The 26,006-nt window shown below is 37.9% G+C and overlaps 1 protein-coding gene across 5 annotated transcripts in view; it reads left to right on the forward strand.

Annotated features, from left to right (window-relative positions):
• The window catches only part of RAPGEF4 (Rap guanine nucleotide exchange factor 4), a 356,019-nt gene that overhangs the window by 89,106 nt on the left and 240,907 nt on the right, over positions 1-26,006 (forward strand). The window contains exon 1 of one of the 5 annotated variants that reach the window (XM_072612341.1): positions 22,886-23,099. The exons of the other annotated variants lie outside the window; for them this stretch is intronic. Within the exon in view, the coding sequence (XP_072468442.1) occupies positions 23,052-23,099 (48 nt within the window). The 5' untranslated portion in view covers positions 22,886-23,051. Of the gene's footprint in view, positions 1-22,885; positions 23,100-26,006 lie in introns of those variants that run through there. 5 annotated transcript variants of the gene reach the window in all.

Consider the following 26,006-nt stretch of genomic DNA (forward strand, 5'->3'; position numbering starts at 1 on the left):
GGATACACCATGTTGTACTAAAACACCAATTTAACTGATTGCTGAACATTGTGTGTCCAGAAGCAGCCCTGGAAATCTCATATAGTTGACTGGAACCTGGGAGAGGATAGCTGTGCATATACTATGAAATGGCATATGTCACATATAAAATGAGGGGATGTTACTAGATCAGGGGCTCTTAAACCAAGACCTGTAAACTTGGTTTGTTTGTTTTTTTAAAAACTATTTGAATACTGTATTTTGATATAATTGATATTTTTATTCTCATATGTCTTCTATTTTATGTTTTTAAAAACATTATTCGGAGGATTCTATAGATTTCACTGGAATGTCAAAGAGATGCATGACACACTTTAAAAAAGGCTTAAAATTCTTGGATTAAGAACTCTAAAGATCCTTTCTTCCACTAAAATTCTAGATTCCAAATATATTCCTGTCTGTAAAAAAAAAGTAAACTTTTTTTCTGAATTGAGGACTTATGTACAGGAGAAGGGGAAAATGCTACCGATACCTAAATTGCTATAATGATGGGAATGATCCCATTTTAGTTTGAATTCCCCAAACTACATTTCAAGTATTATGTTTCTCATTTTTTTATTTGTTTAAACCTATATGGTGCCATGGAAAGAATATTGACTCCAGAGTCTAGAATTGTGGGTCTGAGATGATTATTACTTGTGTAACCTTGGGCAATGCATTTAACCTCCCTGGCTTTCAGTTTCCTCAATTATAATATGAGAGGACTAGATCATATGGCCTTTGTGATCCCTTCCAGTTTCTGGATCCATGATATTGTGATTATATCAGTCTAAATCCTAAACTTTAGGACACTCCCAGTGTGGAAATTCCCTCCAGTACAGATTCCCTTCTATAACAGTCTTACAGAGCTTTTAGGAGCACTGAGAAGTTGAATTATTGTAGTCATACAACTAGAGCATGTGGCAAAGGCAAGATCTGAACCCAGCTCTTCTTGATTCCAAGGTTGTTCCTATACTCATTATGCTACTCTGCCTCTCATACACTATGTGGAACAGAAAATATGTATTTGACCAGTGCCTTGCCCTTACTAAATACTCAATAAACGCTTAATGAATGGTAATGCAAATGTATCATTTTAGATAATAGTTTATTTTATGACATTTTACAATGTTAATGTTCTTTCAGGGATTGGACTTTTCACAGAATTGTAGAGCTAAAACTTAATGTCATTTTCTTTGGTTGTTTTTAAGACACAAGGAAATGAAAAAAATTGTAGGACTTTTGCTTTCTCAAAGCAACTATAAAAATAAATGCTGCAGAGAGGTTTTTCTTGTACTTTTGAACCTTCAACAAGTTCTTAGTAGACTGAAGATTTGGGTCAAGATTACCCCCTTAAAACACTTAAAGGCCCTGAAGATTCATCACAGTGGATATTCCCTTCATGAATGCAATTCAAGATCTTGCTACTAGTGGTAGATAGTCTTTTAAGAGGTTTTTGTTGTTTCAGTCACTTTCGGTTACGTTAGACTCTCCATGACCCCATTTGAGGTTCTTGTGGTAGTAAAGATACTAGAGTGGTTTGCCATATCCTTCTTTAGCTCATGTGACAGATGAGGAAACTGAGACAAACAGGGTTAACTGACTTGCCCAGAGTTACACAGCTAGTAAGTGTCTGGGATCAGATTTGAATGCATGAAGATGAGTCTTCCTGATTCAGCCTGACCTAGCTGTCGTCTTTTGAGACGTACTATCAGTGAAAAATTTTATCATCTTACAGCCATATTGGCAATGAGTCTCCTTGAATTTAGGCTGGCCTGTGCAGACAGGTATGTAATCTATTAGCCATTCAGGACTCAATGCCCTTCTGCCTTGGTAGCCTTGTGAGAGTTGGCTCTCCACTAATCTTATCTTTCCAAACGTCTTGAGGGTAAGATGAGGTATTACAGAAAACTTGGCTGGTTCTAAGCTCACTGGGTGAAGAAAAGATGCTTGCATAGCCCCTTGTCCCTGAGTGATATTGTCAGTTGCCTGCTCTGTCACTGCTCAACAGTCTTTAAACACTCACCTGCAAATTCAGACATTAATACAATTTTTTATAAATGACTATAACTTTGTGAAACTTCCCTTTGACTAATTACTAAACCTGTCTGTCACAGTTTAACTTAGATCTATCCTCCCAGCATCTTTTTCTGAAAAAAAAACTGGAGTTTAAAAATTATTTTAAATCCTCATAACTTTATTCAACTACTTTCACTCCACAAGTTGACTCCAGCATTCATGTTTAGAGTTGATTTCCTTTCTTTAATACACAATAACAGAACTTCCCCTTATAACAAAGAAAAGGAATTTTGCAAACTACTTTGTACAAACTAGAAACATTGCCATCGTATCTGGTAACATATGTGAAATTCAGCCCCAGTAGCCCTAGATTTAATCAGATGACCTGGTTCCAACCCTAGTTCTGCCTTTTATATTTATCTGACCTTAGACATTCCACTCCATCTCTATGGGCCTTGCTGTCCTCACCAGCATATTGGCAATGTGACCACAAATCACTTAACCTCTAGGTGAGTCAGGAAACTAATAGTCAGTAGAAATTTATTAAGTGTTTACTATGTGTTAGACACCGACTAAGCTCTGGGAAGACAAAGAAAGGCAACACACAGTCCCTGCCCTGGAGGAGCTCACACTCTAATAAGGGAGACAATGCGTAAATCAGCAATGTATCAAGAATACGAAATAAATTGGGGATAATCAACAGGAAGGCACTAGAATTATTTTTTTTTATTTTTCATTTTTAACACAGTTCATATCACATGAAACAATTCCAACTTTTGGTCAGGTGATACTTCTTTTAAAGCATTTGCAATACAGACCGCAAACGAATTTTTTTTTTTTTTAGCATGAACCAACTGAGGCACAAATAATAACTATGTATTCTAACTTCCTTGACCTAATTGTCTCCACACTATTACTAAGAATTAAAGGACCCTAACATTGTTGTTGGTCTAAAGTCCTAAGCCTTATAGCTTAATTTTAGACTTAACCTCAGATGTTCCCCTACCAACACTCTTTAATTTAATAGATCTGGTATTAAGCTTACAAACCTTTTGATTATAGGAAATTGCCACCAAGAGTAGGGACATTGCAGGGAAACAATATCTCCCTAACTTCATGTCAGTTCCAGGAAGGAGTAGATTGTCAGCTTACTTTCAGTCAGGCTTAAAGTCTGCCAGGTGTCAGGGGTGAAACTGAGTCAGGAGAATCCTACCTCAGCCCAGACTGAACAGCCTCCCTCCCACACTTCCCATGAGATCACCTTTTGCAGTTCATACCAGCATCTCACAGGTTTACTGGCATCATGGATTAGAGGCTCAGACTGCCTTTCTTGCTATCCGTATCTGGAGTTAGACTCAGAAGAACAGTCACTTAATAGTCCCATAGCATCTAAAAATGGCAAGTGCCAATAACTAGGTTTTAGATATGACTATAATTTCACATTGGCTAAGGAACATCTTCTGAGGCAAGTCTTAAGTGGCTTGCATGCCTTTCTATACATGTTCTAGTTCCTGATTAAATAACAATCATAAAATCAAATTTACCATTAAAACCTTGACTTTTCCATCAATGCCAAATTTTGCCCAAGGTTACCTGCCCCTAGGAAACTTAGACTAAAATTCTTTTCCCAAACTAAAGATGTCTCTGATTTAGTCTCAGTAATTAATTCAGTTAATTGTTTTAATACTAATTGCTTTTACATCACTTTGTAACATGTCCAATTTTTCTCCCCATCTCTTCTCTCCCTCCCTTCCTACCCATCCCCACTGAGAAGGCAATCAATTCAATACAAACTAAATATGTGTCATTTTGCAAAAGACTTCTATAATAATCATGTTGCGTAATACTGACTATATTTCCGTCTATCCTACTCTATCCACCCTTATTTTTTTTATTCCCTCATTTGACCTTATCTCTTCCCAAAAGTGTTTATTTCTAGTTACTTCCTTCTCCCATTTGCCCTCCCTTCCGTTATTCCCCTCACCCCACTTATCCCTTCCTCCCCTACTTTCCTGTAGCATAAGATAGATTTCCATTCCAAACTGAGTGAGCATGTTATTCCCTCCTTAAAGCCATATGTGAAGAGAGTAAGCTTCACTTTTCCCTTCTCCCCTTCTCCCTTTTCTCCTCCATTGAACAAGATTTGTCTTATCTCTTTTATGAGTTATAGCCTGCTCCATTCCATTTTTCCCAGTATTTTCCTCCCTTACCCCTTAATTTTTATTTTTTTGTGTGTGAATATCATCTCTTCTGATTCAACTCAGCTTATGTGTGTGTGTGTGTATGAGTGTGTGTCTACAATCCGTCCACCTACCCAAATACTGAGAAAAGTCTCAAGAGTTACAAATATTTTCTTTCCATATAGGAATGTAAACAGTTCAACTTTAGAAAGCTCTTTAAGATTTCTCTTTTCTTTACCTTTTCATGCTTCTCCTGATTCTTGTGTTTGAAAGTCAAATTTTCTCTTCAGTTCTGGTCTTTTCATCAAGAATGCTTGAAAATCCTCTATATCATTGAATGACCATTTATTCCCTTGAAGTATTATACTCAGTTTTGCTGGGTAGGTGATTCTTGGTTTTAATCCCAGTTCCTTTGACTTCTGGTATATCCTATTCCAAGCCCTTCAATCCCTTAATGTTGAAGCTGCCAGATCCTGTGTTATCCTGATTGTATTTCCACAATGCTTGAATTGTTTCTTCCTAGCTGCTTGCAGTATTTTCTCCTTGACCTGGCAACTCTGAAATTTGACCACAATATTCCTTGGAGTTTCTCTTTTTGGGTCTATTTCGGGAGGTGATCGGTAGATTCTTTCAATACTTATTTTGCCCTCTGGTTCTAGAATATCAGGACAGTTTTCCTTGATAATTTCATGGAAGATAAATGTCTAAGCTCTTTTTTTGATCATGGTTTTCAGGTAGTCATGTAATTTTTAAATTGTTTCTCCTGGATCTATTTTCCAGGTCAGTTGTTTTTCCAATGAGATGTTTCACATTATCTTCTGTTTTTTCAAACTTTTAGTTTTGTTTTTTAGCTGCTTGGTTTATCTCATAGTCATTCATTTTGCTGAACTCAATTCTCTCTTTCAAAGAACTATTTTGTTCAGTGAGCTTTTGAACCTTCTCCTCCATTTGGCTAATTCTGCTTTTTAAAGTCTCCTTCTCCTCATTGGCTTTTTGGACCTCTTTTTCCAATTGAGTTGGCCTTTTTTTTAAAGGTGATATTTTCCTCAACATTTTTTGGTTCTCGTTTAGCAAGCTGCTAACTTGTTTTTCAAGCTCTTCTATTGCCTGAGCTCATTTTAAGTTCACTTTGGAGGCCCTGGAGGCAGGGGCCTTGACTTCCTGTGACAGTATGCTTGTTCTTCCTCGTCTGAAAGGATGGGAGGAGACACCTGTTCACCAAGAAAGTAACCTTCTATGGTATTATTTTTTTCGCTTTTTTGGGGTATTTTCCCAGCCAGTTACTTGACTTCTGAATCCTTTGTCAAGAGGATAGTCCTATTGCTCCTCCTCCCCCCAGTACTGGGTTCAAGGCTGAGATTCAACTCAGCTGCTAGATTCCCTGGCATTTTGGGTGGGGGCAGGGACATCACTCAGGGCTGAGGTTTAGATCAGCTGCTCCCTACTGCCAGAGGCTTTAAGCTGAGCTGACTGGACAATGGACCCAGGTTGCTTCCTGGCCACGATAGCGGCCTGCAGTCTGCTCCTGCTGCTGTCACCTGAGGCTATTGCTGGAGGAACCCCGTTCCCTTCTTGCCCAGATAAGAAAGCCCTCCCACAGTGACCTTTGGAGCTTTCTTTGTCACTTGTGGGTTGAGGGATCTGGAATGCTCCCTGCTGGGAACTCTGCCCCACAGGTCTGTTCAGGTCCTGTTCCTCCTGGTGCCACGTGGCCAGGGCTGTGCTCCGCTCCACTCAGCATCCCGTGAGATAGACCTTTCCTGTTAGCCTTCCAGGTTACCTTTGGCTGGAAATCTCTTTCACTCTGTTGTTCTGTGGCTTCTGCTGCTCTAGAATTTGGTGAGAATCATTTTTTACAGATATTTTGTGGATTGTGAGGGAAGCGCTAGTATATATGCATCTTTCTACTCCACCATCTTGGCTCCACCCCCAATTCTAGACACTAGAATTTAAGGGGATTTAGAAAGACTTTCTGTAGAAGTTGTATTGATAGAAGGAATTTTCTCACTGGGGAGTTCTCTATATCAATAAATCCCAAGTCCAGTTCCTTGTTTCATACGTTAAGGCTTGTAAAGCACTGTGAGACATTTTCTCATTTGATCCTCACAACCATTCTGTGAAGTTGGTGCTTTATTATCCCAATATTACAGATGAGGAAATCGACATACAGAGATTAACTGACTTGCCCAGGGTCACACAGCTAGTTTAGCGTCTAGAGGGGATTTGGGCCCAGGACTTCCTAATTCAAAGTCAGACTCATGGTCCTCTTATTAGGTGTTTATAATCTTAGAACTTTACTGAAAATTAAGATTTAAATAGAATTTTTTTAGACATTGAGAGTCCTCCTAGCAAAACTAGTCTAAATTATTATTCATTAGATTCTTGCTCTTCAATAAGCTCCTTTAAATATAGTAATGCACAGTGACGTCAGTAATAAACAGAGCGAACATATAGATGAATGTTTGTTATGTGGAATTTTAGCAGATATAGAGTTTTTTAATTTATTGACTCAGTGTTGTCCATAACCTTATATTCTCATGGTGTGTGGAATTATTTTTGCTCCATGTATATTCCACATGTCCTATGTTGATGTATTTGTACCTATCAGTGCAAGTATCCTGGATGATATGTGTCACCTTCTGTCCACGGCCATGGACAAATTAAATCTTTATGCTGACAGTGCAGCTGTTATGAATTGAACTCATAAAATTGGTTTGGGAAAAGGTATTCTGTTGACATAAAGTATTGTTTTTTCTTAATTTTTCTTAGCTGGCTGTGATTTCAGGTCTGTAAAATTAGGGTTAACATCAACCCAAGGCAGAAACAGAAGCAGGAGCAGAATCTCTTTGCAGACATGGTCTATATTTCCTTAAAAGGCATTTAGTTGTTCAAGACAAGTTGCCTTGTCTCTTTCTGGCTTTTGGGAGCTCATTTTTTGTTCCATTCTTAAGTGTTAGATGCCCTACAGCCACATGAAAGTGCTAATGATTTGGCTGAAGTTATTTGTCAATATAGTTAAATGAAACATGGGCACTGAATGAATATAAAAACTGAGAAGTTTGGGATGATTGCTTGTAAATTTATTCTGATAATTTTAAAAGAGGCATTTTCTGGCATCCTAAGAGTTTAGATCAGGGATTCTTAACCTTTTTCATGATATGGACCCATGTAGCAATCCAGTAAGGCTATGTGGATTCCTTCTCAGAATAATATTTTTAAACGGACAAAATAAAATAGGATCACAAAGGAAACCAATTTTATTAAAATATAGTTATCAATATTTTAAAAATCTTTTCATGGACTAGGTTCCTTCCAGCATTCAAATCCTGTGCTCCATTTTCCCCTTCTCTCTTCCCTTCTACATCCACTTTCAAACTCAGGAAGTTATTACTTAAATGAGACTTCATAACTGTAAAAGCAAAGGCATACTTTAGAGGTTGGGTGGCCTGTTTAGCTTTTCTTGGAAAGTTTCCACAGGAATAGATTTCCGTTTATATATTTGCCACTGTGAAGATGCTATGATAGGAAATGCCCATGATAAATAAAGAATATTCCATGATCAGTTCACTACTTGCAGGGCACCATGGTCCAGTGGAAAGATTTTTAGTTTCATCAGTCAACACACATTTATCAAGTGTTTTCTGTGTGCCAGGCACTGGGCTGGGCTTAGCCTCATAGGATCTGCTTTCAAATCCTAGCTTTACCACTCATGTGACATTATATCTAAGGTGATATATCAAAGTCATATATCACAACTTTGAGTCTCCAATTTTCTCCTCTTTAAGAGATCTACTGCTACAATAATCCATACCTACCTATCAGAGGATTCTAAAGAAAAAGATTTTTAACTCTTTTTGGTTGTAGTATGAGTTATTTTTCTTGGACAGATTGGGGTATCATTAATCTAGCCCCTTCTCTGTTGTTTTTGATATACGTTAGATGCTTTTAGTGTGACCATCTGGTTGGACTGAAATTGAAGAGCCTTGATCATATGATCCAAGTAACAACATTATATACCACTGTGTCAGAGTAATTGGAATCTGGTCTTCCCAGGAGACTAAAAACACTGAGTAAAGAAAAAGTCACATCAACTGGTAAATGAATGATGGAGGGGAGGAGGAGCAGCCAGTCTTTAAGGTAAAGATCAATAGAAACTGCTAGCTGTCATAAGATATAACAGAATTAGAAATTTAACATGTAAATGTAGACCTGCTAAGCAACATGATATAAAATTCTCCAGTGATCTGGAGCTGACCTTGAATATTCAAAGGCAATTCTGGTGGAATACAAGTTCAGGAAGGTTCTATCAAACCTGAAAAGCTTTGACTATGATCTGGGGAATAGATTGTGTGCCTGTTGTTAGGATTCGCTTAGTTAAGTTTGGAGAAACACATTATCACATATTTCATTACCAGGTGATGAGTATTTTTGGCCATGAAAGCTCACAAAGAATACTTGATGAGGTGTGGAAGTATTGCAGTCTTTGTCAGTAAAAAGACAATTTGTTGAGATGAAATCTTAGATCTTTCAGCGTCAAAGTGTAAGGATAAGAAGTGAGACACTAAACTGGCTAGCTAGCTAGCTAGGAAACATTTTCCAACTTGTGAAACCTCTCTTACCCTATAGATATTATCCTCAGAATGCATTTATATGCAAATGAATTATTTTTTCATTTTCTCTATTTAAAAGTCTTGGTAATATGTAATTTTATGGTGATAGAATCTCTTTAATTACCATAGCCAATTTTTCCTTGATGAAACAAATTATGTCAGAAACATGAGAAGGTAGAGAAAAACTATTTCAAATCATCTCTCCAATTTTTGAATATGGTTTCAGAATATTGGGGAAGGGAAAAGGAGGCATAAATAAAAGTGGAGGCAGAGAAGGAGAAAGGTAGAGATTCCCTTTCTTCCCAACAACTCTCTTTGATTTTGAATCAAGGAATTTTTCTGGCCCTCTTACTAAATTAATATAACTGGTGAGGTCTATCTAAACCACTGACTTATTTTAAAGGAGTACTTTTTCAATCTCATGAAAGATGTCATGAAAGACATCATGAAAGATGTCAAGTCAAGGTATGAAATGATGAAATATGATTTCTTAACGTAGCAAATATAATTTGACAACATACGTAAAGTCATCTTGGCAACATAAATTTTCCTAATAGCTTTCCTTATATGCATATATTTACTTATAGGTATACTCATATACATGCAGGGATATTATGAGGACCAGATAAAGTGACATGTGGATAGAGCTTTGCAAACCTAAAAGTGCTATGTAAATGCTAGCTAGTATTATCAAATTATTACGTATTATTTATGTATTTGTATGCACATGATGCTATATTGCATTATAATATTGTATTTTGCACTGTAATTACACAGTACGTACATACATTTATACAGACACTCCTATTTATATCTTGAAAGAGAAATTTATCATCTCTTTGCTGCTGGATGATGCAGATTTGAGCCACAGCAACTTCTGGAGAAGGTTTCCTAAGTCACAGAGGAACCCTACCTGGCTTACCCCCACTTCTGAAATCGTGCATTCTTCTTTCTTTTTTGCTTTCCAGTCTTGTGGGTGTGTTTTCTTTTTACATCACAGATATTTACAGGTTATTCTCACTTTGAGAGAGGTCTTTCTTGTAACAAAACAAAACAGTTAAGTAACATTAGTAATTCAGTGACCTTGTCTGAAAATTCATATATTTCACATCTATAGTATCCTCCCTACTTCTCTGTTTGAAAAAAAAATTAGCAGAATTCTCTTTATTTTCTTTACCTTCCACTCTCTCCTTCCCCATTGAAAAAGAAAAGAACAAAAGCAATTTTGAGGGGTAGCAAATATGCATAATCAAGCAAAATAAATTCCTCCATGGCCACATAAAATATATGCATCCATCCATATATGTTTTATATATATATATTCTACACCTAAATCTATCACCTCTTTTTAATGGATGGCATATTTCATCATTGGCCCTCAAGAACCATATATGGTCCTTGTCTTGATCATAACTTACAGCTTACAAAGTTGTTTATAACTTTGTTGTGTAACAAAGTTGTAGAAATTTTTTCCTAGTCCTATTTATTTATTCTTCATCAGTTTATAAAAGTCCTCAATTGTTCATTTTTTAGTATTGATGTCAAAGTGTAGGATGTTCTTCTATTTCTGCTCATTTCTCTCTATATCATCTCATCACAATCTTTCCCTGTATTTTTTAAATCATTTATACACTAATTTCTTAGAGTACAATAATATTCTTTCACATTCATACATCAGAACCTATCCAGTCACTTCTCATTTGTTGGACAATATCTTAGTTAACAAATTTTTTATACATAAAGGACTTTTTTTTCTTTGGGATATAAGCCCAGAAGTGATATAGCTGGGTTACTTGTGATGTATTGTGGGTGGACCTGTGGATAGGCAATTCTGGAAAGCATTTTGGAGTTATACATGAAAAGTTACTAAACACTTCATTCTCTTAGAAATCATAGGTTGTTGAATTATTGAAGTGTGCCTGGAATTGTCACTTTTGAGCAAAATGCTGGAAAGGTTGATAAGAGCTTAAGCTATGGTACAACCTGGAGTGAAACTTTGGAAGGCATGATTTTAGTAATCTGATGCTTTTAGAATCACCAAAACTGATTCTAGTGATGGAGAGGTCTGGGGCAGGGTTATTTCTTACATCTCTTTCTCATATTATATATTAGTTGTAGTGGACAGAGGAGATAGTTTCCCCTTGGACTTGGTGGAGGAAAGTTCAAGAGTGACGTTTGTAGGGCGGTGGCAGATTTTGATGTTTGGGCCAGACTCTAAAGTTCCTTGTGCTGAGATAGACTTGGGGAAAATTGCAGCAACCTGGCTGAGCTGTGAAAAATGAGTTGGTCCAGTGGATAGAGATGAGGCAAGACTCCAATGGGAACGAGAGTTAAGAAGGGCCATGGTTGAAGAGCCTCCAACTCCACCTACCTTGTAAGACGTTCTCTGTTGAAGCTATAAGTTCCTTCTTTGTTAATAGACTATGGTACAAGTCCCATTAAATCCTTATACATTCTGTAATAAATATGTGCATGTTGTACTCCCTGATTGTCTTTGTCGCTCACGTTAGCTGACTCAGATGTTTTAGAAGTCAGTCAAAACCAGGTATTCCTAGGAAGGAGACACTACAGATATAGACATGAACTATGATTTTATTATTGACAAGTGCCCAAGACTGAATGCTGTGCATTTATCCTCAAGCAACGTGCCAGTAACACAGGTGTGAGAAGTTAGTGCATTACTCAAAGCTCTGTTCTTCCTATCAGATGTGATTATACTCGCTTTTGTTTGGTTGTTGCCTGGTGGACAAGAATAACACCGCTTGGGTAAGAACGGTCTTGTCCTAAGGCGTTTATTCCTTTCTGGCTTCCTCCCCCAAAAGAAGCATTTCCTGCCTTTCAGTCAAATGATGAGTAATTTTCAGACTTCAGGATGTGACATAGAGACCAGTCAGGCCATAATTATTTTGATGGGATAGATGACAAATCAGCTCTTAGCATACATCCCATCTAGGTAAAGTCAGGAAATACAAGGAAAGCTGAAAATAGCTTGTGGCTGTGTGGCAGCATCTTTCACTTCAGTGATATGGTGTCAGATTATAGAAATCATGCTTACCAAACTTCTCATTGCAATACCTAAACAACATAGTGCTACTTGTCATTGTAATTTAAACGATTTTTGGCAATTAGGAAGTGTCTTAAGAACGAACTTCAGGGGAAAGGGCTGAGGATTGTCACACTCTTTAGCCAAGATAAAGATATTGCAACTTATGTAAAGTAATAAGCAGCAAAATGAAACCCCAACAGAATGTTTGGTACAATGAAATATAGAAAAATAACAGCAACACAATTCAATGAGTACACAGATGGAAAAACAGCAGTCGCAACGTGCTATAATATAAAAAAGTTCTAATGTATGTAGACAAGTTTTTATTTGGGTACACTTTAAGTAGTATATAGTTTGTGGCTTATTGTGATTTGTACTATGTTAGCATTACATTTGTCAAGGCAATTCTGCGAAATTACTATTGAGTTTATAAAAATATTTTTTAAAAGATGCTGTACGTACTATGTATAACACAGAGAATGTATTAGAAGAAGCACAAAGTATTTGGAAGATGGCAGAGTATTTAGGACAATAAAAACATTTCTAGGGTAGGTTTGGCAGTTTGTTACTATTGAGTCATAGACCTCAGTCTCTTAATTTCTTTATACCAGAAACAGAGATAGAAAAGGACCTGGATAAGTCACTTATCCTGTCTCAGTCTTAGTTGCAATATCTATACAATGGCAATAATATCTGCACCTACTTCAAAGGGTTATTGTTTAGATCAATTTAGGTAATATATGCAAAGTGTTTCACAAAGTTTATAACACTATATAAATGCTAGCTCTTATTTTTGTTGTTATTGTTATTAACAGGAATAAAAATAACTTTATGCCAAAGAGTTAATATGAAAGTGCATCTCTATTCTCATGGGCATGAATGGAAAAACTGAATCCAGACATTTAGTTAATTCCAGGTCCTGCGTTCCATCTGGCAGAAATTTATCAACTGAGGTGAAAAATCAAGAAAGAGGCACTTATGGAAGGAACAGCCTCATATTATGAGGGCTACAGTTCTTAGTTTAACAATCCATGCTGTTAGGTTTCATTTTCCTACAAGAGGTGCCCTGTTGGAGAGCCTCTCCAGCAGAGATGGCAGTTGGGAATCATTGATTCATCTGCCAGAACTAAGATATGAAGAATTTTGATCCTCTTCAAAATTCTTTTCTTTATTTCAATTTCAGTGTACACTGTAAGAAGGACAGGCTTAGAGCAGTGTAATATGTAATGGAAATACAAGATCACCTGGCATTTCCTGGTCCTAGTTTATCCTTCAGACCTGTCTGACTTCCCATTTTCCTTTCTTTTCTAAGTGGCAGATGAAGGGAAGACGCAGTGAGAATGTCATTTGATTCTGATATTGGATATTTGATTTATAGCCAAAAAAAGAAAGAAGAGACCATGTCCTTACATTAGTCAGCTTGATCCGAGGAAATCATATGTCCAGGACAAAGGTACAAGGACAAACTCAAGACCTTTCTCTGCCTGTAATGATGGCAGCTAAACAAAAGAAGGAGACTGGATGGAGTCAGACTTGAGAAATGGCAAAGCACTTGTGATTATTTCCAAACTGGTTCATCTTCTCCACCAAGAGCTCCTCTTTGGGGTACCAGTTCTCACCCCCAAGATGCTGCTTCCCACCCCACCTTTTGTATGACTGCAAAGTCATGGAAATACCATGATTCAGAGTGACCCAAAGGACTTCAGTGATATAGATAGAAATGGGAAGCAGGATGTTACCTATGATGTCTTGTGTGTGAGAAATAGTATAACAGACATCAAGTACTGAAAGAAAGAAAGGGGCTGGTCATAGTGCAGGAGGAGTGAAAGATAAAAGATGAGTACCTTGAGTACCATACTTATATCCATGAAATATGAAATAAATTCTTTTGTTTAATGGTCATTATTACAGGCAGAAATATGAAAATAAAAGGTTTTAACTCTAGCATATTGGGGAAGACCTTTATGTAGGGATTTGCAGAAAGATGAGGACACGAATTGCTATGAATGAGAAGGCATGGAAAAGGGAACACCAATGAAGAAAGGAAGGAAACAAGCATTTATTAAGTGCCTATTTTGTGCCAAGGACTGTGCTAAGTGATTCATGATATCATCTCATTTGATCCTCTCAGTAATCCTGGGAGGTGAGTGCCATTTTATCCCCATTTTGTGTAGAAGGAAACTGAAGCAAGCAGAAGGTTACATGACTTGTTGTGAGTCGCACAGCTAGTAAGGGTCTAAGGCTGGATTTTAAGTCAGATCTTCCTATCTCCAGTCCCAGAACTCTGTTCACCATGGTGCCGTCTAGCTGCTCCTGAGTTCACAGATCATCAGCATACTTCACATCCCTGAGGAGAGGTTCTAGCACACTTCACCCCATGGACATTCTTTTGTCTGTTGATAATGTTTGCTTTTCTTGGTCCACCCTCCAACCCTCTAATCAGAGGGAAGATTGCACTGTCCTGGAGTGTTAGAACATGTAAACAGGTCAAGCTATACATGGTAATTTGAGGAGAGAGTGGGCACAAACAGACAAGGAGGATTAGGGAAAGCTTCTTGTTGGAGGTGGGCTATGATCTGAGCCTTGAAGGTAGCTAGGGAATATAAAAGGTAGAGATAAGAGGGGAAAGTGCATTCCAGGCATGAGGGCTAACCCAAGTAAGGCAGAGAGGTAGGAACTACCATGTCAAATTCAGGGAAGGGCAAATAAGTAAATTTGACTGGTAGAGTACATAGTATCATAGATTTTGAGCTGGAATAGATCTTAGAGGACATTAAGTCCAACCCCCTTGATCATAGACAAGGAAATTGAGACATCAAGAGGATTTTACTTTTCTAGGGTCCCACAACTAGTATCTAAGGCAGGATTTTAACTCTGGCCTTCCTGATTCCAAGTGTAATAATCTATCCACTAATGCCACCTTCCATGAACAGGAGTAATGTGAAATAAACCTAGAAAGGTAGATTGGAACACAGTTTTGAAAGGTTTTAAATGATAACCACCTGGGACAGTATTTAAGAAACAATAAGGAACTAATGAAAATTCTTGAGGAGGGAAATAGTGTGGCGAGAATTCTGATTTGGAAAAATTTTGGAATTTTAGAAGAATTCTATTTTGACTTCTATACAGAGAATCAATTAGTAAGGGGAAGCACAAGAGTCTGAGAGTCCAATGTACAATTTTTTTTTTGTTGCAGATTCTTCAGATATGCAAATCTAAGAACCAGAATTATATTACACACCTGTAATAAACTCAGAGGTTCAGAGAGAGAAAATCACGGCATAGAATTCACAAGTGAGGCAGCTGTGGTATAATGGAAAGAACATTGAATTGGGTGACTACAGGACCTAGATTCAAATCCTAGCTTTACTAGTTAGTATCTTTCTGACTTTGATCAAATAGGTAGGTATCTTAAGGTTAAGGTTTTATTTTCCTTGCATTTAAAATGTGAGGATTAGACTTGATGGTCTCAAAGATCCCTTCTAGATCTAAAGCTATTATCTTATCATGTTCTATCTCTCATCCCTTCTGTTGTCTTTTCTCCCTTCAAGTGATAGGGATGTTAATTATTGTGAATTATGTCTTCAGTTTCATTTTGAAACTATATTATTGTCTCCACCATTGGCTTGGATTTTTTTGAGATAAGTTGAGAGTGCTTATTGCCAGTGTCTTTCTTTCCCTTCAGCAACCTAGTTGGAATGGGCATCTTCTCTCTAAAAATTTGAAACTGGAAATGCCCCAGATTTCCCTCCTCTCTCAGAATTAGCAATTCTCTTCACCCCTCATGTAGGGAAAGGACATGGAGTCATCTCCACCAATGTGGACAGGTCCCATATGATTGACTCTTTGAGCCAAGAATTACATCAATTTGATTGGAGCCAATGAATTTATGTTGGAGAGTAGTGGGAGATAAGAAAACAAAGTTGAATTAAAACCAAGTCATGGAGGTTCTTGAATATCAGAATAAAGTGTTTTACACTGTAAATAATAGGAGACTTTGAAGGTATTGAAAGGGAGAGTGAGAGAATAAAAAGTGATACTTCAGGAGAACGCTGATCCGCACAAAGGAGTTGATCCACAGAAAAGCGGTGAGATCATTGCCATGTATTGAAGACGTATTCATAGGGTCTGTATTGAGGAGCTGTATCAGAAATAGATTGGAAAGAACAATTCTGAGATGTCATGGAGGAGGACAGCACTTGGTAACTGACTGAATATAAGTAATGTCAAAGAAGGAGAAGTCAAGTTTATATGGAGATTTTGAGTAAAGTAGAGAAAATGACTTCTATTTTAAGGAGATCAATAGGATTCTCTAAGTAGGGCATACACGCCCCATACAGTAAGTATGTGCAGAAACTCAGTCCACAGTGATGCAGGAAATGCCCAGATGGAGATTAAGGCCAGTGTGAAACCTTCTAGTGATCAGCTGTTGGCTAGTGTCCTGGGCAAGTCCACGCTTCTGTCCCTAGGCTGACCCTTCCTGGTTAGTGACCTAGAAGCCCCTGACTTTGATTCCATTCTCCTTGTATTTAGTTTTGCTCAGTTTATAATCTATGTGTCTAACAATATCCTTGGCTTTAATTCTGAGCTGCCCTGTGTAGACTTTTTGAGTATTTAGTCTTCTAAATTAGTGGAAATCCTTGGCAGAATAAAGAGCAACACTTTGTTGTACAATATTTATGGAGTACCTCCTGTAAGTCAATAATAACAATATTAATTAGATTATCCTAGTGTTTTTATAATTAAGAATTATAAAATTATATTCTAAAACTTTTATTGAACTATAAAAAGCAGTTATTTTATCCATCTGTACAACAGTTCACAGAATATTTAATATAGAAATAACAAGGTAGCAACTGATGCCAGTATTGCTTCTACCTGAAGTCCATTGAAAATTTAGAAAGAATGAGATAATAATAAAAATAACAATAGTATCTGACATACAGAGCTTTAAGGTTTAAAAACCACATGTATCATCACATCTGGTCCTAAAAACAACCGTCTGAGACAGGTACTATTATTATTCCCATTTTACAGATGAGGAGACTGATTTGGGATTTGTCCAAGTTCACAGAGTGAGTGAAAGTGGGATTAGAACCCAGAGATTTCTTACTTCAAATCCATATGCCACAGAATGCGTGCACAGAATATGTGCATATTGATTTTTGAAATATTTTGCATTTGCATAGTAACTTAACTGTTTTCAAAGAGCTTTCATATTATTTTGCCTTTCCAACATCCCCGTGAGATAGATAGAGGGTTAGTCAGTCTTATGAGCACTTCACAGATGAAGATGCCCTAAGGGATTGCCTGAGGAGGTCAAATAATTAGTCAGGGTTTCTAAGCTGTAAAGGCCAATGGATTTCACTGGCAAATCCATTTGAGGATAAAATAAGAATAAACTTAAAAGAAATTGACAAAAGGGAACAGTGCTGGTATATTCTTGAAGAACCGATTCTACCTAGGTTTCTAGGTGTACAGGTTGGGGGAGTACAGGAGCCAGGTGAGTTTACAAGTAGGACAATGCATGAATCTGAAAACAGTAATCACTGATCAGTGAATCCTCTTGGGGCAGTTTCCAGCATTCTACACACCTTCTCGTTGTGCTTTCTCCCACTTTCATGTCTGGCTATACTTCTTTCTCTCTCTTTCCCTACCACATAGACCAAGCCCAAGTTCTTGCTAAAGCAGGCTATTTTTCTGGGCTTCTGCATTTGGCTGTCTTGTCTCTGGCAGGTGTTGCTCTTTCATTTTACACAGGAGGCCAAAAATTTATCCTAAACACTTCCTTCATTAGAGGTAATCCTCGTACTTTGTGGTGCCCTCGGGAGAGGACAGTCAAACCCACTGTGGCACAGTATCATGGCCCAGCTCTGCCTTGTTTTGGGAGTTCCATCTCAAACTTCCACCCTGGGACTGAGGGGATTTTGGTTCATCTTCTTTATGCCTTCTTTATGTTTTCATAATTGCCATAGGCAAGGACGCAAAGTATGGCCCTTTGGAAAATGACAGCGTTCTTTCATCCAGAATTCTTCAACTCCGAAGGCTGGCTCTGTTTTTCATCGAGAGAAAATTACTTCTAAATTCCTCTGAGTTTCTCATTTCCCTGTCTCCTTCTACGCACCCCACTGTGAATCAGTTGGATCCTCTCAAGCATGCAATTCAATTACTTTTATTGTGAAGTTGAACCATGATTGTCCTTAATGGTCAGAAAATTATTCAGCATCTAAGAAAACAAAATGCACAATTAAAAACCCAGCCACAGAGGTTTCCCTGGGATTTGTTTCTGACCGTAGAGAAGTATTTTTTATGTGAACTCCCCTTTCAGGCACCTGACGTTTCACATTTGTTCTCCAAATTTTTTACAAATGGAAATTTGTTCTTTGAACCAAGAGTATTCTTATATTGAATGAAATGTTAATTTGCCTGAATGTTAATTTGTTGTGTTCCTTAGGGAAGCAAAAGTATTTCATCTTGATTTATGAGAATTGTCAGGTATTAGGGGACAGGCAGTGTTATTGTTCAGTGGTTCCAGTCATGTCTGACTCTTCGTGGTCCTATTTGCAGTTTTCTTGGCAAAGATACCAGAATGGTTTGCCATTTCCTTCTTCAGCTCATTTTTACAGATGAGGAAACTGAGGAAAACAGGGTTAAGTGACTTGCCCACAGTCATGTAGCTAATAAGTGTCTGAGGTCAGATTTGAATTCAAGAAGAGGAGTCTTCCTGGCTCCAGACCTGGTGCTCTATCCATTGTACCACCCAACTGCCTGGGGGACAATAGATAGCAGTGTTTTGATTCAGTCCTTAACTTAGTGTGGATCCCAGGGCAACTTACTGAATTTTTCAATAACTTTGTTTCTCTTTCAAAAAAAGAAAATGGAAGGAACCTTAAAAGGCTTTTTGTCATTGTTAGAAATATCTAGTGAAAATAAAGAGAGAGTAGTTAAATAGAGAGAGTTCTGAGGCTGATGTCAGGAATGCCAGGTTTCAACTTCTACTTCTAACATGATATGTGTCTGTGAACAATTATCATTACTTAGCTAACAAATGCTTATGGAGCATCTGCTGTATGCCAGGCACTGTGCTAAACTCTGGGGATAGAATGAAATGTCAAAACAATTCTGACTCTGAAGGAGATCACAGTCTAATTAATACACATGCTTATATACATCTATACATACATTTACACATATATGTATATATGTGTATGTGTATATATACATATATGTATGTGTTTATGTGTGCACCTATATCTATATGTCAGTATATCTATATCTATGTATCTATACATAAAATTGGAGTTACTCAGCAGAGGTAAAGTATTAAAATTAAGTCTCTTTTACATGCTAAGTTCTGGGGATACAAATAAAGGCAAAAATCAGTCCCTCCTCTTAATGAGTTCACAGTTTAACTTCTTTGTACCCTTGGACTGATCTAATCACTAAACCAGTCTTTTTTGGGATCTTCATTTCCCCAGGCTGATGACAACACAGATGCTTCAGATATTTGTTACTAATGAAACTGGCGTTGCAGCTATGAAGTATTCCAGGAATGTTGTTCATAATAATCTTTAATTGGCAATCTGGGGGATTTTCTGTAGGTGTCACATGGAAATTATTTTATTATGTGGTGGGGTTGCTTTGAGTAATCTGGGGACAGGGAGTCATTGAACTTTATGAACCAGTAATTGTCTTGATGGAGCATCAAGGGTTTTGTAATGTACTGCAATTGAATATATGAGGGGAGGGGCCTCATCCTCCTCTGCTTGAGGAGAGCCTGGGAAGCCTGGGTAAGCGATGCCTGATGAGGTGCACAAACAATCTAAGGCATGCACCTGCTCCTGTGGTGGTGAATGATGCCAACAAATCACCAAGCAGAAAGACAAGGCACGAACTGAAGCCACTTTAAAACAAAAAAAAAAAAGGAGTAGTGTTGGGTATCTGTTACTCTGGTAAAGGGTACAGATAAGGAGTTAAAACCTGTGTTACACCTACAAACAAGCATTTACTTATTAAGGTTCTACTAGGTGCCGGGCATTGTGCTAAGCCCCAGGAATGCAGAAATAAAAGAGACCTTGCCTTCAAGGAACTTCTGTTCTGTAAGGGTAGACAATACATGCAGATTTAAGTACATAAAAATAAACAAAGATAATTTTAGTGGGGGATGTCACTGGAGGAAAGGAAGTGGTGTCAGGAAAGACTTTGTGGAGAAGGTGGCATTTGAGCTAAGCTATGACAAAAGCTGGGGATTGATTTTAAGAGATGAAGGTAGGAGGGAATTCATTCCAAACCTAAAGTATGGCCTGTGTAAAGAAATGAAGGCTTTAGATGGAAACCTACCTGTGACAAATAGGAAGAAAACCAGGTTGGGGTGGGGGCAGGACAGGGACTGCAGAATCTGTGAAGGGAAAAAAAGTATAACATACAGAAAGATAAACTGGAATGAGGCTATAACAGACTTCATGTGTTCTATGGAGGGCAGTATGTCACTTAGGTGGCTAGTGGTCACTCACTTTGCTGTGGCTAATGAAACACATTCTGCAGTGGGGAAAAAATATAAAAATTGTTTCTGAGAAAGAATTTTATCTATCTATCTGTCTTTCTGTCTATTTATCTGTCTATCTATTTATTTATTTTTACCAATAATTCCTTTTAGGAATTTTCAGTCCCAGTGTGGAATGAGCTGTGAATTTTGGGGTTGAGATTTGGGTGATATTTCAAGTCTTTATCCATGTTTTACCTCTATCAATTAGATTTTAAGCCCCTTGAGGGTTAACTGTTCTTTTTCATCTCTATTACCAGGGCCTCTATTACCAAAGCTTTTGTAAACTTCAAAGGGTTATATAAATGTCAGCTTATTTTTTAAAATTAGGAGTTACTAGCAAATGTTTCTTGAATTGAATTGACTTATTTTAATTCTGGCTACAGTTGCCATTATGTATCTTATTCTACTTTCTTTCAAAGTAAAAAGGGTCTGGTTATAACTTAGCCACTGACCCACAATGTGTGGACAGGGGTCATAGGATCATAGATTTAGAGCTAAAAGGGACCTTAAAGTCCTTCAGGTACAAACCTCTAATTTTGCAAATGAAAAAATTAAAGCCCATAAAAACTTGCAGGTAGCAAGTAACAAAGATGGGATCTGAACCCAGATTCCTTGACATTAGATTGCAAAAAGTTTTGTGGAATTCACTAGTCTGTAAAGTCAGGGGGATAAATGAGTTATCTCTAAGTCCTCCACATATCTCAAATTTCTCTTCTGAAAACTGCCCTACAAGCCCTTTCCAAATGTTTATCTCCGTGTGGCTTAGACTCACTATAACCACAAATTCTCCCCCTACTTCCCTGTACAATTCCTCTCATGAGGGCAGCAGTGATTCTCTGGTGCATGGGGAAGCAGCTTCACATAGCCAAGACTGAAAGAAGGAGAAGAGGAATTCTCTTCTTTTTCACTACCAATGTAGCCTGTGGGTTGCCTGTATTATTCCTTGATCTTAATACATAACCAAACCACCTACTTTTCTGATCACTTATCTGGATGATTTCTCTTCCTAGGCATAAGTCATACGCTAAAAGCACCACTGCAGTTTTGTAACCTGACATTTGATTCTTTGCAGGTTAAGATGTTGCACGAGTTGGAACCATCATAACACCAGGAAATATTAGTATTTATAGGTTTCTTGTTTGCGATATTTCCTTAGGATCATTGAAAGTACTATGTAGTTTTTCAAGCACGGTTCATTCTGTTTTCTGACTCCCATTTGTTTCCATTTCCAGATTACTGTCTGACTATAGTGTGTATCTAAGATTTGTGTACTAGTGGATCATCTCAGTAGATATTTAATAAAACTGTTTTTATCATGCTTTTTAAAAAAAGTTTTGCTGCCTTTGGTTCTTGTACCACAGTCATTTCCTGACACATAGTAGGTATCTCATAAATGCTTGTTTTCTTCCTTTCTTCCTCCACCTCCTCTATATTATGTCCACATGGGGGCAGCTAGGTGGATAGAGCACCAGTGCAGGAATCAGGAGGACCTGAGTTCAAATCTCACCTCAAACACTTGACACTCACTAGCTGTGTGACCTTGGGCAAGTCACTTAACCCCAACTGCCTCATCCTGGGTCACCTCCAGTCATCCGGATCTAGTCATTGGATTCAGATGGCTCTGGAGGAGAAGTGAGGCTGGTGACCTGCACAGCCCTTCCTCACTCAAAACAAAGTCAAGTGCAAGTCATGTCATTATTTCTCTGATGACATGGTCTTCTGCAATGAAGGACAAACACACACACGGCACAGATCACCCCCTACACCTTGCCCCACCACTACTCAGAACCCAAGTCACTGCAAACACTGGCAGATGAGAAAGGAGAATTCTGACCCCTCAAGGCTGGTGGGGGTTGGGGGTGGTCAGCAAAATAAGAAGGGAGAAAGCAAAAGAAACTTGACTATCTTGGGTCCCCAGCACCTGCCACTGATTAAAATAATTCCTGCTGGGACCATGTCACCATTTCCTATCCATTAGAATTGTTTGAATTTTTTTTCCCTTAACCTCATCATTTGTAGGACTTCTCTGAGAAATTTTAGAGCTCTTTATCTATAAGAAAAGTCTATTTTCTCTTCTCCATAGTAGGTCTCCAACAGCTTCCAACTTTCCTTCTTCTCTGAGACCTTTCCTGGGTAAATTTAGAAGTAAACCATAGATTTGGTGGTATATCAGTCTTCAGGCCTCTGGAGCTCCTCTGTGCCCCCTTTTCAATTTGCAGAGTTCATGGTAATATAGCAGTGAAACCAGAGAAGGGATGAAGGCAGAAAGATGATAGGTTCTTTGAGTTCTGTGGAACAAAGGCACGTGGCAGTAAATTCATTCTCATCAGCATTTTCATTATTATTATTTCTGGAGTCACCCAAAGGGTGGGTTTTTCAGGGAAGTTAACTCCTCTGTTCTTTTTCAGGTGAGTAGGACTGGACATCAGAGGTAGGTGACCTGGAGTAGCTGCTCCAGCTGGTGTGATTTAGGGTGTGCCCACGATCACCAGCTTCCACCCTGGTCCATTCTTTTAGCTCTTGCCTTGGCTGCCCCACCCTGGGTCAGCCTGCCAGCTAGAAGTGTAAACAAGGTGACAGGGCTCAGTGTGATCTCTGAGTTGGTGCTAGTTTGAAAGCAGAAGAGGAAGGAGATGGGAGGCTGTACAAGAACGGCTAGTCATATGTGGAGGAGAAAACAGGTAGTAAAATTTGAAGAGGCCTTATCTGTTAACCTGGATTTTTTTTAGATTTCTTTTAGAAGTTTTTACAAAGGTACTTAAGAAGAGAGAAGGAAGCCTGTGGTCTTAGACGGTTATAGGGATTAGATGCCTAAAGGTTTTTTTTTAATGCTTCTATTATTTGACACAAAATAATTGGAGATACTTTGCTTCAGTAGGATCCTGTTTTAAACTTGACACTTATTTAGACCCTGATTATTTTGTAGATGGGTTTTTTGTGGTCTTTCCTCCCCTCATTTCCCTTAGGTCAATGGTGATTCACTAGGAACATGGGTTCGTTACACATTTCATGTCCACATTATTTCATGGATCTTGGAGTGGGCACCAACCCAGACATTGTCTGGGACCTATAATGACTTGCTGATCCTTCATCTTAATGATTGTGAGGTCTTGGGCCAAGGCACATCCTGTTGTTTTTCCTTTCTTTATCATAAGGAAAGGTTCTGACTCCAGTAAGAGAGAAATTATCTTGGGCTTGGGCTAATTCTGGTATATTTTCATATACCTCAAGGCATTCTTCATAAATTTTAAAATTCACAATCAGTTAATACTTTCTTTCCCCTGAACTCATATGTTATGAGTGGGCCAGTGATAGTTGATCCCTGTCACATGAATCAAAAATAAATTGGAAAAAGGAAAGATCATTGAAATTGGTATTAGAAGGACCTGGGCTTGAGGAGTTCTCACCCTTTTTTTTTTAAAGCTGTGTTACCTTGGACAAGTCACCTAACTTTACTGAGACTATTTCCTTCTCTAAAAAGTGGGATGTAGATACTTTACCTATCTCATAGTATTATTGTGAAGAAGGTCTATTATATTATAAACATTTAAATGGGGATTATTATTACCAATAATAATTATGCTTATCCTTCAATATTTGTTATTTTTTATCTTTGAAGGTACTAAGAATAATTAAAATAACATTGTTATGAATAATAAATTATGAATAACAGTTATTATAAGTATGTACTTTTCTTTTGGAGGCAGCTATGTGGTATAATAGATAGAGCTCTGGGCTTCGTTCGAGTCAGGAAGGCCTGACTTCAAATCCAACCTCGGACAGTTACTAGCTGTGTGACCCTGGGCAAGCCACTTATCCCCTGTCTGCCTCAGTTTCCTCAATTGTAAAATGAGGAAAATAATAGCATGTACTTCTCAAGGTTTTTGTGTGGATCAAATGAGATAATATTTGTAAAGTGCTTAACACAGTCCCCAGCACGTAGTTGGCACTTAATAAATACTTATTTCCTTCATTTCTTTTACATGTTTTGACTTTTACCATTTTCTGATATGATGTAGTAGAAAGAAAATGTGGGAGGCCAGGAACTTCCCTTTTCATAGCAGCTATGCTGCTAACTAGCTGTGACATGACCTTCTACTTATTTGAATCTCATTCCCCTTGACTGCTCAGTGAAAAGGCTTGGACTAGAAGACCTCTGAGGTCCCTTCTAGCTCAAAGGTTCTATAATTTTCTCATCTTCACCATTAATATAGTCACTAATATTTTCCTCTTCAGCACAGAGCATATTTAATTAAAACTTGCATGCCATTTTTGATAATTTGTTTGACTTAATGTTGTTAATTGCCTTAAATGCTCTTCCTACAGAAGTGAGCATAACCTGCTTGTTTGAAGTATTGCTGCGTCATTTACATCGCTTTGTGCATAGTACTTTGGTGAAACACTAGACTAAAAAGCATGGCAAATAACTCCATTGTCGTACATGCTAATCTATTGGTCTCTTTTTCCATTCTCTGTTGAAGGTGCACATAGGTATACTCTACCTAACACTGTTAGGTAGAATATTAACAGTATTAACATACAGTTAATTGGTGCCACCAAAAAAAACTGCTGTAGCTCAAAATATATTGCAGGGAGTAATTAGTTACATAGCAACATTACTATAAATGGAGGATGCATTCCTAGGTAGACAAGTCGGACCATAAAAATCAGTCTTTTCAGAAACCTCAGATTACAGTGGAGCTAGTGTGAGAAGGATGAATAGCTGTCAGATCTCAGATGCGGAAACCATACACCAAGTTTTCAGAGGGACCCTTGAGGCCTGCTAACAGCCAGTGGAATTAGTGAGGGGGTGGTGCTGACTACAACACAGGAAGGAAAAATTCAAGTGGTGTCTTGGAAGTGGAATAGGAAAAGAAGCTAACTCTTTCCTGTTCAGTAATATAGAATGGTTCTTGACTTTAGATTGAGGTTTAATTATTGTCTTTGTATTTCTAGCACCTACCACAGTATCTGGCACATAGTAGGACTTTACTAAATGCTTGGTGATTGATTGTTTGATAGTTAGCCAAACTTAGAGGAAGGGAGGGGAGAAGAAGGAATGTAAAGAAGGATTGCTAGAGAGATTGATAACTACTAACCCTACGATTTCAGCTTATTAATTATTAGTAAACTTAAAGGTGCCCAGGATTTTCTTGCTTTAAGACTAATATAATTGTAAGTGACTTTGGGTTCCTTTGCCTGCCTCATTGTAAAAAAAATATATATATAACCCTTAATAGAGGGTTATGTGGGCTATGTCCACATAGAGTATTCACATGTGTGGTTTCATTTTGATGAGCCAGACAAAAGTAGAGACCCAATAGGTGCCAGTCTAGCAGATGCTAGATATAGGATGCAATGCAGGCTATCCTAACTTATACTAGGTAATTTATTATTGTCTTATAAAGGGTCTTTAAGGGATTTGCTTTGATGAATAGATGAGTGTTTTTGGATAAGCAAATTAGTTAGATGTCATTGGGTGTTTCTAAAGTGTTTTCACATGGTTGCAAATTCTTGCTACTAGTATTGTTTGTATGTTGTTCCATTTGTCCCTGGAAACCCCACTTTTCCTTTCGCCATAAGATTTA

This window comes from Notamacropus eugenii, chromosome 5 (genome assembly GCF_028372415.1).
Source record: "Notamacropus eugenii isolate mMacEug1 chromosome 5, mMacEug1.pri_v2, whole genome shotgun sequence".
NCBI classification, from domain to species: domain Eukaryota; kingdom Metazoa; phylum Chordata; class Mammalia; order Diprotodontia; family Macropodidae; genus Notamacropus; species Notamacropus eugenii.